This window comes from Montipora capricornis, chromosome 3 (assembly GCF_036669925.1).
Source record: "Montipora capricornis isolate CH-2021 chromosome 3, ASM3666992v2, whole genome shotgun sequence".
Lineage (NCBI taxonomy): Eukaryota > Metazoa > Cnidaria > Anthozoa > Scleractinia > Acroporidae > Montipora > Montipora capricornis.
Window position 1 is genome coordinate 68551361 of NC_090885.1, and position 18833 is coordinate 68570193.

At 41.7% G+C, this 18833-nt stretch overlaps 1 protein-coding gene across 5 annotated transcripts in view; it reads left to right on the forward strand.

Moving 5' to 3' along the window:
- Positions 1 to 18833, forward strand: part of LOC138040984 (VPS10 domain-containing receptor SorCS1-like) — a 79720-nt gene that overhangs the window by 51521 nt on the left and 9366 nt on the right. Inside the window, exons 22-29 of one of the 5 annotated variants that reach the window (XR_011130720.1) lie at positions 853 to 968; positions 1801 to 1914; positions 2419 to 2521; positions 8685 to 8798; positions 9561 to 9674; positions 11455 to 11574; positions 12858 to 13019; positions 13688 to 13810. Coding sequence is in view for 3 of the 5 variants with exons in the window: in XM_068886737.1 (XP_068742838.1) it covers positions 853 to 968; positions 1801 to 1914; positions 2419 to 2521; positions 8685 to 8798; positions 9561 to 9674; positions 11455 to 11574; positions 13688 to 13804; positions 15579 to 15695 (915 nt within the window). In the remaining 2 variants the exon portion in view is untranslated. Of the gene's footprint in view, positions 1 to 852; positions 969 to 1800; positions 1915 to 2418; positions 2522 to 8684; positions 8799 to 9560; positions 9675 to 11454; positions 11575 to 12857; positions 13036 to 13687; positions 13811 to 15578; positions 15696 to 18833 lie in introns of those variants that run through there. The other 4 variants (XM_068886737.1, XR_011130721.1, XM_068886738.1 and 1 more) reach the window with 4 other exon arrangements.

The window sequence follows — 18833 nt, forward strand, 5'->3', positions numbered from 1 at the left end:
AAATAACGCTAACCCTCACATTAACCCTTTACACTGACACTGCAACGGTGGCTCAGCTGGTTGCGCATCGGGCTACCATGCGGAAAGTCGTGAGTTCTGGCTGGACCAACACTCAGAGTCTTAAAATAACTGAGGAGAAAGTGCTGCCTTAGTAATTACATCCGCAAATGGTTAGATAAGGACTAAACTGTAGGCCCCCTGTAGAAAGAATTGTAAACCGTTCTGACACTCTGCAATATGTGCAGTACTCGCGAAATTATTGGAGTCACGGAAAATTATTTTTTAAACAACGTTCTTGTAGCCGTCTCTCTAGTAACTTCTTAAAGGAAACCTCCACTCTTACTACATAATAATTTTAAACCGAAGGAAATTGTGTTTACAAACAAATTTGTTCGAAATTTGTTTTTGAAACAGTGTCTATATCAAGAAAAGTGAATTTTAAAATCGCTTATTTTCACTTTCAAATTTCGCGGGCACCGCCATCTTCAATAATTGTGACGTTTTACGCTTGCCCTATTGTTTTGACACAAATACCTTTTGTCTAATAACAATAGGGCAACGTAACACGTCACAATTATTCAAGATGGCGGCGCCCGCGAAATTAAAAAACAAAAATAGACGATTTTAAAAGTTATTTATTTCGGATACAAACCCTTTTTTTGAAAAATCTTAGACTGACTCAGTGACTTGACTGTAACTGTTTTTTTCCCGTGATTTAAAGTTATTTTTTTTGGAATGGAAGTTCCCTTTAAGTCGTTTCGCGGACGTGTTTGTTAATTTTTTTACCATCCTAACACTAGCCAAGTATTCACTTGGAAGATACGTGCACAAAAGAGATGTCTTTTTTTTCAGATGACCTTACCACGGTCCGTTTATCACTTGACGTTGTCTTGGATGCCGAAAATGCTGACACAAGAGAGTGGAGAACGTTTCTAGCTCAGCGTCTGCAAGCTTTTCTGAGTTACGAGGTAACATCCTTATTGAATGTACACCATTTATGCAGAAATGTGGCGAGTGATTTTTTCGCACTTCTTATCATTTCATGAAATCGTGGCCGAACGATGCCTAATTTCTTTCCTGAAGAACTGTTGCACTAATGAACGTAATCTTGGTATGGAAAGCGAAAATTCTCTTATTCCCGTTTGATGAAAGTAATGAAACTGCGTTTTTGGTAGTCTGGGCACTGGCTCTTCAGTTTTTGCAACGCAGCCTGAGTCAAGCGAGTAGGGAAGTGGCGAAGCTTTTGTCGCCGGTCTTGGGACTTTGCTGTCTCCTCGGTGCTTGCATGACTCATGGGTCTATTAAGAATTGAAGAGCTTGCTCTTTTTTTATCCCTTTGGAATTTTTCTGTACTTTTTTCTGTTGTTTGTTTCGCTGCTGCTTCTTTTCTCATATTTGATGTTATTTTATTTCGTAGGAATATACGTGTATGTCTGTCATTAATGTTGTTGTTGATTACTTGGTGCCTTTTTAAGCTGTCATTAGAAAATGTTAGCATCGGCAATGAGTGCGAGTACGAGAATAAGAACAAGCGCATAATACGAGGTTAAGCGTATAATGCGAGTTCCAGTCTCCGAAAAATACTACTTTGGGGTGAATTTCACATTTCGGCGCCAGTTCCGAATGAGTCACTTTTTCTAGTGGAATTCCTTCACAGTCAATCGTGTTGTCACTTATGCCAGGTGGGCGGTGTCCTTGCTTAATTTCCGTATTGTTTTAACAAGCCACGCATTAAGGGGCCTTACGGAATTGATTTTTCAAGAGCGTTTTTTGCATTTATTTACGTTTGTTTCTTTGTAGTTGCTGGACATACAGCCAAGTCGTTTGGAAGTTGTCGTGTTGCCGGGAACGCCGACCAAAGCTGACGTTTCAATAACACCTGCTCCTACAAACACAAGCAAAACAAGAGATGAGGTAACAAGAAATTCTAGCCATTCAAAGATTGTATAACTCGACTCGTACATATGAATATTACAACCAAATTACTGGGCCTTTCAATTGCGAACTCAGAGGTTCAAGGTTCAATTTACACCGGACACAGATCCTCCCTTATCGGGCAAAGGAAGGTAATTCAGGTAATTCGTCCGTGTACAAATACGGCAAACAAGGCGGATCATCAGTCAAGACGAGTTATCGTGATGTTCCGTGAAACAGGATAGAGTTTCAACAGTAGCGGGGCATCTTTGACTGTCATCGATTCTCATTCACCATTTCACAATTGCTACAGAGGAGAAACTTCGCTCCATATTCGCGCGCACTGTGTGTCTTTTCAAGCAGGTGCATAAATGGGTAATGTGGAAGTACTGGTTTGGAGGGGAGGTGGGGGGTGGGCCACCATGATGGACGTGCATCCCGTCTAGGGGGAAGTAAACTATACCTGTTAGATGCTCCTGCAATGTGAGTTTTTCCTCTTGATAGATTGTTGCTCTGCTGAAAGAAGAAGTGGCTGAAGGAAAAGCGGAGATGGATTTAAGTCATATCACGGTGAAAATCACTTACGTGGAAAAGCTACCCGACAGAGGTAAATGCGCTTGGAAAGTTGTTCAACACTCACAGACAAGTTTGTTAGGCAGCCAGAACCGTTCGGTCGTTATGGACTTCGACTTCGTCTCGGTCCATAAACACGCAAAAAAGAACCTGGCCAATATCCAGCCATCTTGACCTCACGCTTGGTAAATAACTCATATTTTTGATATGGCTAGTGTTTCTGGCTGGTATAACGGGCGCTGTGATTGGCTAAGAGAAGCTAAGCGCTAGGCATTGTTCTCCCGTTGTGCCTCCGGGCCGAGTATGGGCCGAGTGTGGGTTATGCATATTAAACAACTGAACAACCTTGACCGTTCGGTCGTTACAGCAAAATCTCATACCTCGGCCTATGTTGCGATTTTAACACAACATAAAAGATAAGTCCTGGTTCATTCAGTAGGTTTATTGGATTAAAGAGATCGCGCTCTATGACGTCACTAATTACCCTTATTACAACGATTATCTTATTTAGAACACCCTCGCGGGCCGGCAATTAATCTGTACCTTACACATCAATTATACCATAAGTTGTTTATCCAGTAGTTACATTAGTATAAATTATTCAGTGTGCTATTGTTCATTATAAGTCTCTGTTATCTTCAATGCTGCCTTTCGAGCGGCAAGTCTTGACGGGGGTCTCATCTTTTCTTCTTCAGTCCCCAGTTCTTGGGTTTGTCTATTATCCTCCTCTTGATCGTTTGTTTTGATCTCAAGAGGATAAAGCTTTTCAATGGGTCTCGTAAGTTCTTTTCCTGGGTGTATCTTCACGTTTACAGACCTGACTTGACCATCTCTTCCTTGATGAAGGTTTGTTACGATCCCCATTCTCCAGTTTGAACGTGGAAGGTCATCATGTATAAGTACCACATCCCCCCTGGAGACTTGTGTTTGGTGATTTGTGTTGCGTTTACGGTCTTGTTCACGTAGCCCGGTCAAGTACTCGTTGCGCCATCTCTTCCAAAACATCCGCATTATCGCTTCATAATATTTAGCTCTCTTAACGAGTTCCTTTTCAGAGCTTGCAAAGGGGTCATAGTCTTGATCTTCTTGAGGATCTTTCGGCGTATGGTCAGGTAATGTCATCAATCGATGTCCACACAGGAAGTGTGCTGGCGTAAGTGGAGGGGAATCATTAAGTCCCATGTAGGAATACGTTAGCGGTCTGCTATTCAATGCAGCTTCAACCTCGATCAGTATGGTGTTTAGTTCTATCATGTTTAGGGAGGCTTTACCGATTGTTTTCTTCAGGCATCTTTTGGTCATTCCTATCAGTCTTTCATAAAATCCTCCCCACCACGGAGCTCTCTCGGCTATGAATTTCCAACGTATGCCATTGTTTGCAAGGAAGTTCTGAGTTGAAGTGTGAGAGAGAATTCCGCTATGTAGAGTTTCTAGGTCTTGTGCGGCTGCTTTGAACGTTTTGGCATTGTCAGAGATGATTGTCTCCGGAACGCCTCTTCTGCCTATAAATCGTCTGAATGCTCTTAGAAAGGCTTCAGTTGTTTGGTCTTCAACCAGTTCAAGATGTGTTGCCCTTATGGCAGTACAGGTGAATAGGCATACATAGACCTTGCTCGATGTAGTATTCTTGTTACGGACGTACATAGGTCCTGCGAAGTCGATGCCTGTGTGTTGGAAGGGCTGTGACTGTGAGATCCGTTCTTTGGGTAATGGTGGTGTTGGAACGGAATGAAGGTGTGGTCCTTCATGTTTTCTACATATAACGCACTTCGAGATGAGCCTTTTAACAAGTTGTCGACCTTGGGGTATCCAGAATTGTTGTCTTATTTGAGTTAATGTGTCCTGAACTCCACCGTGTTTGAGCATTGTATGTGTATGTTGGATGACCAATGAAGTGAATGCGCTATTTTTAGGTAACAAAATTGGGAATTTTGTGTCATAGTGAAGGTCTGCATAGTGTAGTCTACCACGACAGCGAAGTACTTCTTGGGCATCGAGGAACAGTCCTAGTTGTTGCATGATAGCCGGTTGTTTTGACTTCGTTTTCGCCTTTAAGCAAGTGATTTCGCGTTCATAGTATTTTCTTTGGGTTCCTTTTAGTAATGCAAGTCGAGCATCCTGCATTATTTCAGTTGTAATAGTAGACTTTGTGTTCCTCTTTCGCCATATATCTGTGTAGTGAAGGAGTGTGGCCGTTACTCGGATCGCTCTGTTTAAGGTGCTGTACCTCTCTAAGTCTATTGAGTCAAGTATGTTAGGGCTATCTGATTTGACGATTATATGCATTTGTGGACTGTCGATTATGTCTGTGATAGGTTCCTTTGACTGAACTTGTGGCCACTGGTCATTCGGTGCTTTTAGCCACGATGGACCTTCAAACCATAATGCTCTATTCTGATAGAACACCGTTGTGCTTATTCCTCGTGTTATTAAGTCTGCAGGATTTGAGGATGTGGGACAGAACATCCATTTATGTGTCCCTGTTATTTGCGTTATCTTGCGTATTCGCGTGTGTACGAATGGTTGCAGTCTTTTGTTGGATGAAAGCCACGATAGCACAATTTGTGAGTCGCTCCAGTAGACGATTTCGCATTCCTTTCCGAGTTGTAAAGTTTTCGTGATGTACGTCGCTAGGTTGGCTCCTAACAGTGCTGCTAGTAGTTCCAATCGTGGAAGTGTTTGCGTCTTAACGGGTGCGACTCTTGTTTTGGCAATTACGAAGCTTGTTTGCGTCACGTTTCCTGATGTTCCTCGGAGGTATGCAACCGCACCGTAGGCTCGTTGACTGCTATCACAGAATATATGAAGTTGTTTGCTGGTGATGTTGTCACTGAAATATGGTCTTGGTAGTTTGAACATGGACAGGTTTTTAATGTCGTCGAGCCATTTAATCCACTGTTCTTTTAAGTCATTCCTTATTTCTTGGTCCCAAGTCATATTTTGTTTCCATATGTCTTGTATCATGATCTTTGCTTTAACGGTGATAGGTTCAACAAATCCGAGAGGGTCGAATACTTTTGAGGCGATGCTTAGGACAGACCTTTTGCTCATCTTTTGTTGAGTAGCTTGTGAAATGTCGTTTATCATCTTATCGAGTGAGAGGGATAGCGTGTCCAGTGTCGCATCCCTTTTTATATCTAGTACTTTGGTTTGCGGATTTTTAGCTGCGCATTTGTCTTCTTTTGCTTTGATGTTGAGGTTTGGTGAATTCGAATTCCATTCTCTCAGATTCATTCCAGCGTCCTTCAAATATTTTCGTGATAATGTATAGTATTCCTTGGCCTTCTCCTGGCTGTCAGCCCCCGTCACCACGTTATCCATGTACATTGAGTTGATGAGGTCAGTAGCTATCCATGTATTTGCTTTCATTAAGTGATACTGGATTGTTGCGATTAAAAGAAAGGGTGACGAAGTCGCTCCAAATAGGACGCGTTGGAACCTATATGCTCGTAAGTTATCTGTATCGGTGGCTGGTTTGTTGATGTCTTTAAGCCAAAGAAATCGCGTGGCGTCTCTAACGTTTGGGTGGAGTTCGATCTGGAGAAATGCCTTCTCGATATCGGCGATGAATGCCACATTGTGTGCTCTGAATCGGAGAAGAATTCCTGTCAGGTCTTGCATTAGGTTCTCTCCGGTGTGAAGACAGTCATTTAAGCTTAGTGAATTGGAGTTTTGCTTGAGTGCCGTCAGTTTCTGTTCCTTGACCTGCCGTTGATGCTCGCGAACCTTTTCCTCGATCTTCTTTTGCTTGATGAAGGTTTGTTACGATCCCCATTCTCCAGTTTGAACGTGGAAGGTCATCATGTATAAGTACCACATCCCCCCTGGAGACTTGTGTTTGGTGATTTGTGTTGCGTTTACGGTCTTGTTCACGTAGCCTGGTCAAGTACTCGTTGCGCCATCTCTTCCAAAAATCACAAACCCAAGAACTGGGGACTGAAGAAGAAAAGATGAGACCCCCGTCAAGACTTGCCGCTCGAAAGGCAGCATTGAAGATAACAGAGACTTATAATGAACAATAGCACACTGAATAATTTATACTAATGTAACTACTGGATAAACAACTTATGGTATAATTGATGTGTAAGGTACAGATTAATTGCCGGCCCGCGAGGGTGTTCTAAATAAGATAATCGTTGTAATAAGGGTAATTAGTGACGTCATAGAGCGCGATCTCTTTAAACACTGGGAAGTGAGGGATGTAGTGGACGATTTCTTCGTGGTGATGCATGTCCGGTACTATCTCTATAAATCCTATTTGAAGCTGCTCCTGCAGTTGCTTGTCGTATTTGCTGATAAGTGCGTGGTCTCTTTTGTTTAAGGTTCGCTGGAGACTGGCTAGTCGTTTTACACTGAGGTTCAGGTTGGACGGCAGATCGTTTTTGTTTTCTTTCCACGGCAATGCAACACTATACCTACCCGAAGTGTCGTTGAATTTGATTGTTTTTCGAAATGTTTTCATGACGGAATCGTCTTGATTGCGTTCGTCGGGGATTTGGTTTGTTTCCCAAAATTTGGTGAGTATGCTGTCGAGTTGTGATTCGGCGGACTGGGTGTCGATCCGGTGACATCCCATTGTGTTGCTGTTGCGTATATTAGAGGTGGATCCTGCTAGAAGCCAGCCAAATTTGCTTTCGATAGCGATCATGGCTTCGCTACTCGTTTTGATCATCGTGCCAGTGATCAGGTGACCGTACTGGTCGTTTCCGATAAGTATATCCACTTCTGAGTTTCCGATAGGTGTGTCCGCTAGTTTTAGACCTTCTAGTTCGGGGGGAATTTTGAAAGCTTTTATCTTCAGTGGTGGGCAGATTGTAGGAGTTACAAGTGCCGTTAATGATAAACTTTCCTTTCCCGTATCTAGATTGAGTGAGACTACGTCGTAGTTTCTTCTGGTGGTTTTGATATCGCCAAATGTGGTTACGTCAAGGAGTTCTTTGCGTATAGTTTTGAGGTCTAGTCGGTTCCTCATGTTTTCTGTGATGAACGTCCTCTGCGAGCCTGTATCAAAGAGAATATGTGCCTGTGAGCATTGAAATCCTTGGCCGATTGCTGTTGTTCTAGCTGAGTGCATTAGGATTTGATTCTGTTGCAGATCTAGCAACTGTGTTGTTCCTACGTGGGTATTGGCTGAATGGGTTTTCTTCTCTTTGTGAGTCTCCTTTGGTTCGTCGTGTGTGTTTGCTTTCGTTTGCTCAATCTTTGAGGTGGACGGGTTAGACGCGGTATCTTTTGGCGGGTTTTGTGTTTGTCCGTGGCAAAGTGAAGTATGATGCTTCTGTTTACACTTCATGCAGCGCCGCTTAGAAAAACATTTTGTTTTGCTATGATTTGTGCCCAGGCAGTTGTAACAACGTTGTTGTCGTTGTAGTACTTGGTAACGTTCTTGCACAGTTACGAATTCGCTGCAATTGTCTGACCAATGGTTATCGTCACAGTAGGCGCATTTCTTTTGTTTCGGGCGTTGTTTCTCGCTCTGCGTTCTTGAATGCGTTCTGGATAGCATCGTTCCCGTTGTCGGAACAAGTGGTTCTTCGTCGTAGGTTTCGTAGCTGTTCGTGGTTGACAGGCGACCCTTCTCGATTGTTTCGATTTCTCGTCGAAGTGCGATTCGTAACTTGTCAAGTGACTTATCCGCCGAACTGTCAGATCTGAATATCGCGTAACGTATGGATTCTGGTAGTTTCTTCAAGAGTATCGGTATAAGAAGGCAGCCGTACGTGTCGGTTTTTACGTCGAGGGCCTCCAGACCACGAATGTTTTAGAACAGACGGAGAATCACCGACGACGGAGAATCGCAATCGACGGAGAATCGCATCTTCACCGACGACGGAGAATCGCAATCGACGGAGAATCGCATCTTCAGTTGTGTGTGACATTAAACAACATATCGTATCGATTGCATAATAAGGCGCTTGCGAATGACGAAACCATTCAAATGTCCTTTATAATTATTTGATTGGATAAACGAAATGACGAGTGGCAAGTGACGACAAGTTAAATTCTCAGGCTTTGCATCGTGTTGAAAACAATTTCTTTCATTGAAAAACTCCGTTCTGTAGATGTATTTGCGGTAAAATGGTGTAATAGTGGAATAATAAAGAGAGACACACCATAGTCGCTTAATAGGATTTGGATTGGACTAGCAAGCACGCTATGTTCTAATGCTAATTGGATGATTCCGTTGTCTTTTTCAGTCATTGACGGATGCAAATCAGCACCGTGTAAAAATGGAGGAATCTGTAAAACCGACAATGGAACTTTCACATGCAAGTGCCATGCTGGTTTCACTGGACATCTCTGCGAGACAGGTATTGTAAATAGGAACAAAAAGCACTACGGTTTCAAGAGTGCATACAAATAGAGTTAAATTGCCGGAGGATTAGTTCGGTACAACATCATGGCCGCCATTTCTTTGTTTTGGAACACCAACATGGCCGCCGTGACGTCATGTGAAGACACTATATTCAAGGTTAAAGTGCCCCTGTGATAAAAAAAAAACACTTCCTTTTTTCCTTCAGATTTTGAAAGTGTGTTTGCTTAACACCTGACTGGCAAAATTTTGAGCTTTGATTTTTATCCAAAGGCCGTTTACTTTGAATGTAAGTTTTGGATTTCACGGTCCGCCATTACTCACGTTCAAAACTGACCGATTGGACCTCAGACGGTTGGATCCACGGAAAAGTGACGTCAGAGGCTCACTAGCTTAAAATTTCAGCGTGTGAACGCAGTTTATTATATATGCAAAGCGTGACTTTAAAACTCTGAAAGCCCAAAACCCCCGTGCTGCATATTAATTCTGCGGCATACACATGTATTGCATTCCTAGACTAGTGAGCCTTTGACGTCATTTTCTCCTCGATCCAGCTCTCTCAAGAACATAATGTTAGTAATGGCGGACCATTAAATAGGAAAATTACAGTTAAAATAAAGAGGTATCTTTTTGAAATCAAGGCTTAAAACGTGAGTCACTTAGTGTTTTGTTTACATAGTTTTGAAATCCAAAGAAAAATATGAATTGACCTTTTGGTCACAGGGGCACTTTAACAATACGTTTTCTTTCCCCTTTCAACATATTGACGAATGTAAATCACCTTCTCTGTGTAAAAATGGAGGGACGTGTGTGAACGAGCATGGAAGTTACACGTGCAACTGCAGTGCAGGTTTTACTGGAAAGCTTTGTGAGAAAGATAATGTGACAACACAAATGCTTTCCTCGTATAACTAGACGCTTCGTGAGCGTAACTTGGGTCACCTGTGGTACGTGATACACAAATAAACATAGGGCACTGAGTTGGGTGGTATTGAAGGCACCGCTGAAACTGGATTTTCCCAGGAATAATGCTGGATGGGCCAATCCAAAAAGAAAAAAGAAAAAAAGCCTAGGAATCCAAAGTGTCACGAATTGTTTTTTCTCTCAGCAGTTTGTAGATAGTCACTAGTCTAGTTTGTTAGTACAAGTGTTAACTACCTATGGTATGATTCCCTAGTGTATTATGTATTATCTGATTCAGTGTTATAGAACTTCTTTTAAGTGTTGTAATTTAGTAATGTAAAAACAAAAAAACATTGTTTAGTTGTAATTTGAATAAATTAGTTAAACTATATATAGATATGAAAAGTGTTGGGCCTTGGTTGGTTGTTGAAGTGGCGCAAGGTTGTCGACGTGTAAAGGCGGCGAAATACGAGATACAAAAACCCTCAACTTGGCGCGCAACATTGTTTCGTTGCAAGTTTCGGTCGATGTCTCCCGTTTTTCACCTTGCGTGATCAACTTGTCGCGCAACAAAAACATTTGTTGCAGATTGAAGAAAGTTGTTGCGAAAAGTAGAGCGCGGATGTACTCTGAGCAACAAATTTTGGCAAATCTCACAACTTGTCGCGCAACAAATGTGCTCGTGTACTAGCAAATCAACCAATCAGCGCCCTGCATTTCTTCAACCCGCAACAAATGTTTTCCTTGCGGGTCAAGTTGATCACGCAAGATGAAAAACGCGAAACATCGACCAAAACTTGCAACGAAACAATGTTGCGCGACAAGTTGAGGGTTTTTGTATCTCGTCTTTCGCCGCCTTAAGAGAGCAAGGATTTGGAGAACGAAAGCCTGAGGGCAGAAGTGAAAAGAACTGGGAACACTGCTAAGAGCCATTAGCGGGAGCTGCCGGAAAGAATCAATGACAAACCCCCTTTGTCAGTGGCGGTGAGTGAGGAAGATCCTTCAAAGAATTGAAGAAGCTTGTGATAAGCAAGAAGAAGAGAAAACTCGAAGAACGTGATGCGGTTGCAGTAAAGTGTGAAAGGTGAATTGATTGCCAGAAGAAAGGGAGGCGCTGAGGTGGGAAAGAACTTGTCGTAGATTTTGCTGCTGGTTTGTCAAAGGACTGAACTGTTTGACTGTAAATATTAAAGTAAAGTAATTATAGTATATTTAGTATTATCGTTTAAGTGTTGTAAAAGAATAGATAATTATTTAAGTAAGGTTGGTTTTATATACCCTAAGTAGACTGTAGTAAGCAAGTTTAGGATTTTTTCTCGTAATATTAGGATCTACTATTTTCTTTTTTCTTTCTCTTAAATCAAAATCATTAGGTTATACTTGTTTTAGAAGTTTCATGCTTGTGCCCTGCGCAATTGTGGGAAGGGGCGTGTGTGTTATATTGTCATTTTTCGTTTTGTGTGCGACCCTATCTTCACACAAAAACAAGGGAACTTTGACTTGCAAGTGCGATGCTGGTTTTACTCGACCTCTCTGCGAGACAGGTAGTGTGAGTAGGAACAAAAAGCAATACGGTTGCAAGAGTGGTACTATGGAGTAATCCTATAGAGCGTTTTCACTCACGTGACCAGCAGCCATATTAGATTACTGAAACAAAAAAAAAGTATTTGCATAAAAATAGAGTTCAATTCCCGGAAGATCATGTGAAAACACTATATTTGAGATTAACAATATGTTTTCTTTCCCTTCTCAAGATATTGACGAATGTAAATCACCTTCTCCGTGTAAAAATGGAGGGACGTGTGTGAACGAGCATGGAAGTTACACGTGCAACTGCAGTGCAGGTTTCACTGGAAAGCTTTGTGAGAAAGGTAATGTGACAACACAAATGCTTTCCTCGTATAACTAGACGCTTCGTGAGCGTAACGTGGGTCACCTGTGGTACGTGTTACACAAATAAACATAGGGCACTGAGTTGGGTGGTATTGAAGGCACCGCTGAAACTGGATTTTCCCAGGAATAATGCTGGATGGGCCAATCCAAAAAGAAAAAAGAAAAAAGCCTAGGAATCCAAAGTGTCACGAATTGTTTTTTCTCTCAGCAGTTTGTAGATAGTCACTAGTCTAGTTTGTTAGTACAAGTGTTAACTACCTATGGTATGATTCCCTAGTGTATTATGTATTATCTGATTCAGTGTTATAGAACTTCTTTTAAGTGTTGTAATTTAGTAATGTAAAAAAAGAACATTGTTTAGTTGTAATTTGAATAAATTAGTTTAACTATATATAGATATGAAAAGTGTTGGGTCTTGGTTGGTTGTTGAAGTGGCGCAAGGTTGTCGACGTGTAAAGGCGGCGAAATACGAGATACAAAAACCCTCAACTTGGCGGGCAACATTGTTTCGTTGCAAGTTTGGGTCGATGTCTCCCGTTTTTCACCTTGCGTGATCAACTTGTCGCGCAACAAAAACATTTGTTGCAGATTGAAGAAAGTTGTTGCGAAAAGTAGAGCGCGGATGTACTCTGAGCAACAAATTTTGGCAAATCTCACAACTTGTCGCGCAACAAATGTGCTCGTGTACCAGCAAATCAACCAATCAGCGCCCTGCATTTCTTCAACCCGCAACAAATATTTTTCTTGCGGGTCAAGTTGATCACGCAAGGTGAAAAACGCGAAACATCGACCAAAACTTGCAACGAAACAATGTTGCGCGACAAGTTGAGGGTTTTTGTATCTCGTCTTTTGCCGCCTTAAGAGAGCAAGGATTTGGAGAACGAAAGCCTGAGGGCAGAAGTGAAAAGAACTGGGAACACTGCTAAGAGCCATTAGCGGGAGCTGCCGGAAAGAATCAATGACAAACCCCCTTTGTCAGTGGCGGTGAGTGAGGAAGATCCTTCAAAGAATTGAAGAAGCTTGCGATAAGCAAGAAGAAGAGAAAACTCGAAGAACGTGATGCGGTTGCAGTAAAGTGTGAAAGGTGAATTGATTGCCAGAAGAAAGGGAGGCGCTGAGGTGGGAAAGAACTCGTAGTGGATTTTGCTGCTGGTTTGGCAAAGGACTGAACTGTTTGACTGTAAATATTAGAGTAAAGAAATTAGTACATTTTGCATCGTGTTGAAAACAATTTCTTTCATTGAAAAACTCCGTTCTGTAGATAGCGTTCATTAGCGGGAGCTGCCGGAAAGAATCAATGACAAACCCCCTTTGTCAGTGGCGGTGAGTGAGGAAGATCCTTCAAAGAATTGAAGAAGCTTGCGATAAGCAAGAAGAAGAGAAAACTCGAAGAACGTGATGCGGTTGCAGTAAAGTGTGAAAGGTGAATTGATTGCCAGAAGAAAGGGAGGCGCTGAGGTGGGAAAGAACTCGTAGTGGATTTTGCTGCTGGTTTGGCAAAGGACTGAACTGTTTGACTGTAAATATTAGAGTAAAGAAATTAGTACATTTAGTATTATCGTTTAAGTGTTGTAGAGGAATAGATAATTATTTAAGTAAGGTTGGTTTTATATACCCTAAGTAGACTGTAGTAAGCAAGTTTAGGATTTTTTCCCGTAATATTAGGATCTACTATTTTCTTTTTTCTTTCTCTTAAATCAAAATCATTAGGTTATACTTGTTTTAGAAGTTTCATGCTTGTGCCTTGCGCAGTTGTGGGAAGGGGCGTGTGTGTTATATTGTCATTTTTCGTTTTGTGTGCGACCCTATCTTCACACAAAAACAAGGGAACTTTGACTTGCAAGTGCAATGCTGGTTTTACTCGACCTCTCTGCGAGACAGGTAGTGTGAGTAGGAACAAAAAGCAATACGGTTGCAAGAGTGGTACTATGGAGTAATCCTATAGAGCGTTTTCACTCACGTGACCAGCAGCCATATTGGATTACTGAAACAAAAAAAAAGTATTTGCATAAAAATAGAGTTCAATTCCCGGAAGATCATGTGAAAACACTATATTTGAGGTTAACAATATGTTTTCTTTCCCTTCTCAAGATATTGACGAATGTAAATCACCTTCTCCGTGTAAAAATGGAGGGACGTGTGTGAACGAGCATGGAAGTTACACTTGCAACTGCAGTGCAGGTTTCACTGGAAAGCTTTGTGAGAAAGGTAATGTGACAACACAAATGCTTTCCTCGTATAACTAGACGCTTCGTGAGCGTAACTTGGGTCACCTGTGGTACGTGTTACACAAATAAACATAGGGCACTGAGTTGGGTGGTATTGAAGGCACCGCTGAAACTGGATTTTCCCAGGAATAATGCTGGATGGGCCAATCCAAAAAGAAAAAAGAAAAAAGCGTAGGAATCCAAAGTGTCACGAATTGTTTTTTCTCTCACCAGTTTGTAGATAGTCACTAGTCTAGTTTGTTAGTACAATTGTTAACTACCTATGGTATGATTCCCTAGTGTATTATGTATTATCTGATTCAGTGTTATAGAACTTCTTTTAAGTGTTGTAATTTAGTAATGTAAAAAAAGAACATTGTTTAGTTGTAATTTGAATAAATTAGTTTAACTATATATAGATATGAAAAGTGTTGGGTCTTGGTTGGTTGTTGAAGTGGCGCAAGGTTGTCGACGTGTAAAGGCGGCGAAATACGAGATACAAAAACCCTCAACTTGGCGCGCAACATTGTTTCGTTGCAAGTTTCGGTCGATGTCTCCCGTTTTTCACCTTGCGTGATCAACTTGTCGCGCAACAAAAACATTTGTTGCAGATTGAAGAAAGTTGTTGCGAAAAGTAGAGCGCGGATGTACTCTGAGCAACAAATTTTGGCAAATCTCACAACTTGTCTCGCAACAAATGTGCTCGTGTACTAGCAAATCAACCAATCAGCGCCCTGCATTTCTTCAACCCGCAACAAATGTTTTTCCTGGGAGTCAAGTTGATCCCGCAAGGTGAAAAACGCGAAACATCGACCAAAACTTGCAACGAAACAATGTTGCGCGACAAGTTGAGGGTTTTTGTATCTCGTCTTTCGCCGCCTTAAGAGAGCAAGGATTTGGAGAAGGAAAGCCTGAGGGCAGAAGTGAAAAGAACTGGAAACACTGCTAAGAGCCATTAGCGGGAGCTGCCGGAAAGAATCAATGACAAACCCCCTTTGTCAGTGGCGGCGAGTGAGGAAGATCCTTCAAAGAATTGAAGAAGCTTGCGATAAGCAAGAAGAAGAGAAAACTCGAAGAACGTGATGCGGTTGCAGTAAAGTGTGAAAGGTGAATTGATTGCCAGAAGAAAGGGAGGCGCTGAGGTGGGAAAGAACTCGTAGTGGATTTTGCTGCTGGTTTGGCAATGGACTGAACTGTTTGACTGTAAATATTAGAGTAAAGAAACTAGTACATTTAGTATTATCGTTTAAGTGTTGTAGAGGAATAGATAATTATTTAAGTAAGGTTGGTTTTATATACCCTAAGTAGACTGTAGTAAGCAAGTTTAGGATTTTTTCCCGTAATATTAGGATCAACTATTTTCTTTTTTCTTTCTCTTGAATCAAAATCATTAGGTTATACTTGTTTTAGAAGTTTCATGCTTGTGCCTTGCGCAGTTGTGGGAAGGGGCGTGTGTGTTATATTGTCATTTTTCGTTTTGTGTGCGACCCTATCTTCACACAAAAACAAGGGAACTTTGACTTGCAAGTGCAATGCTGGTTTTACTCGACCTCTCTGCGAGACAGGTAGTGTGAGTAGGAACAAAAAGCAATACGGTTGCAAGAGTGGTACTATGGAGTAATCCTACAGAGCGTTTTCACTCACGTGACCAGCAGCCATATTGGATTACTGAAACAAAAAAAAAGTATTTGCATAAAAATAGAGTTCAATTCCCGGAAGATCATGTGAAAACACTATATTTGAGGTTAACAATATGTTTTCTTTCCCTTCTCAAGATATTGACGAATGTAAATCACCTTCTCCGTGTAAAAATGGAGGGACGTGTGTGAACGAGCATGGAAGTTACACTTGCAACTGTAGTGCCGGTTTTACTGGAAAGCTGTGTAAGAAAGGTAATATGACAACACAAAATGCTTTCCTCGTATAACTAGACGCTCCGTGAGCTTAACGTGGGTCACCTGTGGTACTTGTTACACAAAAACATAGGGTACTGAGTTGGGTGGTATTGAAGGCGCCACTGGATTTTCCCAGGAGTAATGCTGGTTGGGCCAATCCGAAAATAAAAAGAAACAAGACGATCTAAGATCGTATGTCGGGATGTGGCTACACGTGCGCTGCAAAGGATGACATGTCGAACATAAGCGCTGCGTAGCGGTTCTAAAAACAGCATGTGTAAGATATGCATGTCTCAAAGAAAGATCATGAAAACTGTAATCGTACTTGAATAGAACATATATTTTGTCATGAAAACATTACTTATTTAAACTGACCTATAGATGAAAGTGAAAGCTGCAATAGTACTGAGGATAACATTTCATTTCATTTGATTTGCTTGCGTGAGTTGTGACATCACTGATGCGTTTCAGGTGGGAAGGGATCTCGTGACTGTCATTTAATAATTACACATGAGGGACTTGGGTGGTATATAATAATACTTAGAATAACAGTGAGTCATGCAAAAAAAATTAGCAATGACTTGAGAATGAATTCAGGACAATATAAAAGGTTGTTGAAAATCGGGAAGCCATTGTAACAACACTTTGTATTGGGCGGGTGTTTGTTTTTCTATAAAGTATAAAAATAGTCTACTTGTGGTTAGTTTTCCTCTATTCTGCGATAGACGTTTCCCCTTCTTCACAGGACTCCTTCTAGTTTCGCAATCACGACGACTCGACACGTCATTCACATACAACTCGGTAATATAATTATAACACACAAACCTAGCATAATTGCTGGTTTTCACTCACGTGATCAACAGCCATGTTTTTCAACGAAAACAAAAGGAAGCGTTTGCATAATAATAGAGTTAAAATCCCGGAGGATTTGGTCGGGGCACCAACATGGCCGCCTTTTCTTTGTTTAGGGGCACCAACATGGCGGTCGTGACGTCCTGTGAAAACCGAGAATACAAGCCTGGAGACTAACTTTTTAGTGCGCTAGCCAGTCTCGTCATGCGCAGTTTCATTCATATATATAAATCACAAAATAAATCCCCCATGCATTTGCAAACACAACTCGCGCTTTTAGTAAATATTCTCATATTCATCCTCGCAACAGTGGCGCAAATATGCTGGAGTGTACGGCTTCTCGTATTTTTCTCACGAAGGCAAAGTTTTCGGGACCTTGAGGCCAATTCTCACAGAACCGTTGCCAAATCTTTGGAAGTCGCAAATGCACTGGAGTGTGGAAAACGTGAAATAAAGTAAATTAAGAAATAAACCGTACATAAAACTAAACTGCTCATTTGGAACGCTGTGAAAAGGCTGTTCCTTTGATTAGAGCTATTTGCGATTGAAATTTTAACCTGGAAGTGTCATTCTACGCAGGAAGCACAAAAGCAGCGGAATGCGGGAAGATCTTTCAGCAATCCGTGCGTTTTATGCTTGAACGGTTTTCGGAGTCATTTAATCTTTGGCGGCCACAGTGCTCGCGAGCAAGTTTTCTCTCTTTTTGTGTGAGATTCACCATACCTAGTAAACGAGATAATTTGAAATACATTATATCTGGATTCAATTTCTAAACAAATGCGTGACCTCTTTCCACATACACGTAATCACTTTTTGCGTTTGTGTTTGCGATCCTGACTGTTTTCCATATGCGGGATTGCTTTACGCAACTTGATCTCGTGACATCGTAAGAAAAGGGCGCAAAAATAAAAGCAGAATTAGTTTTTGCGTTGTGTTCAACTTCTTCTTATGTTGGAGTTGTCGCGAAGAAGAAGGCAGAGAGGAAGTGTAAAGAGACTGATTCTGGGTCCAATACATTTTCAAGGAGCAGCAACGGCTGCAGCATAGCCAGTATCAGATTATACTGTAGGAACTGCCTCTTTGTGATTAAGAACTTACTACAGGTATATTTGGCGGGGTATTCCCTTACGATTTGGAGGAGTATCCTCATTGCCACAATCGTACTCGGACGCCATTTTCATTACTTATAAAGATAAAGTCTGCCACGAGCCTAGAAGGCCCAGGGGCTTATCTCCGGTTTCTGTAGCATGAAGCGACTAGGAGTATTTCTACTTCCCCCTGGATGGGATGCTAGTCCATCGCAGGGTTACCCCAAGCATTAATTCACCGGTACCCATTTATACGCCTGGGTGGACAGAGGCACCGTTAGAGTAAAGTGTCTTGCCCAAGAACACAACGCAATGTCCCCGGCTAGGACCCGAACCCGGACCACTCGATCCGGAGTCGAGCACACTGACCATGAGGCCACCGCGCCTCTCTTCATTACTTATACTTGCCTCTAATTCGTCAAAACGTATCACGTGCACAAAAATATAGTCGACTGATCGCAAACAATCAGAAACAGTCTACGATTGTTTCCATTTCGTTGTTTCCTCGCTTTTGCATTGCTACTCGTCGCCAACGAGACGTGACGATAGAAAATTTTCTATCTCTTGCGTCTCGTTTGCGATCATCGGCAATTGGTCGGGGATGAACGTAAAAGGTGTTTGTGATCAAGCTCTCGGAAGGTGCTTGCGATTGTTTGTGACGGAGTTACGCGCATAAGGTACAAAACTAGCACTTCACCGCATTATACTCTAATCAGTTAAGTCTATTGAAATATAAGTGCTACACGACCAACGTTTGTAAAAACGTAACCCTTCCTTGTACTTGTACATGTTCATTGCCGTGACTTTAACATCTTCAGTTCCCACAGCCTTCTCCTTTCTGACCTTGTAGCTCAGTCGGTAGAGTAGCGGTGATCTAACCCGAAGGTCGTGGGTTCAGAGTTTTTCTCTCTCCTTGTGTGGGTCCCATTCCATTAGTAGGGCTAACGCTCACATGGTTCATATGGGGTACAAAACTAGCACTTCACATTACACTCTAATCAGTTAAGTCTATATGGAAACCGCAGCCGTGAAGTTCCGCATGATTTCACAGTGATTAATCGTTCGTAACGTGGCGTGGGGCAACTGCAATCCTTGGTTTCCTCCTCAGTCTTTTTTTTTTTCAACTTATCATTTTCTAAGGCAGTAAATTCCATAGAATCCGCTTACAGGTTCTGTTGTTAGTTTCTATTCTCTT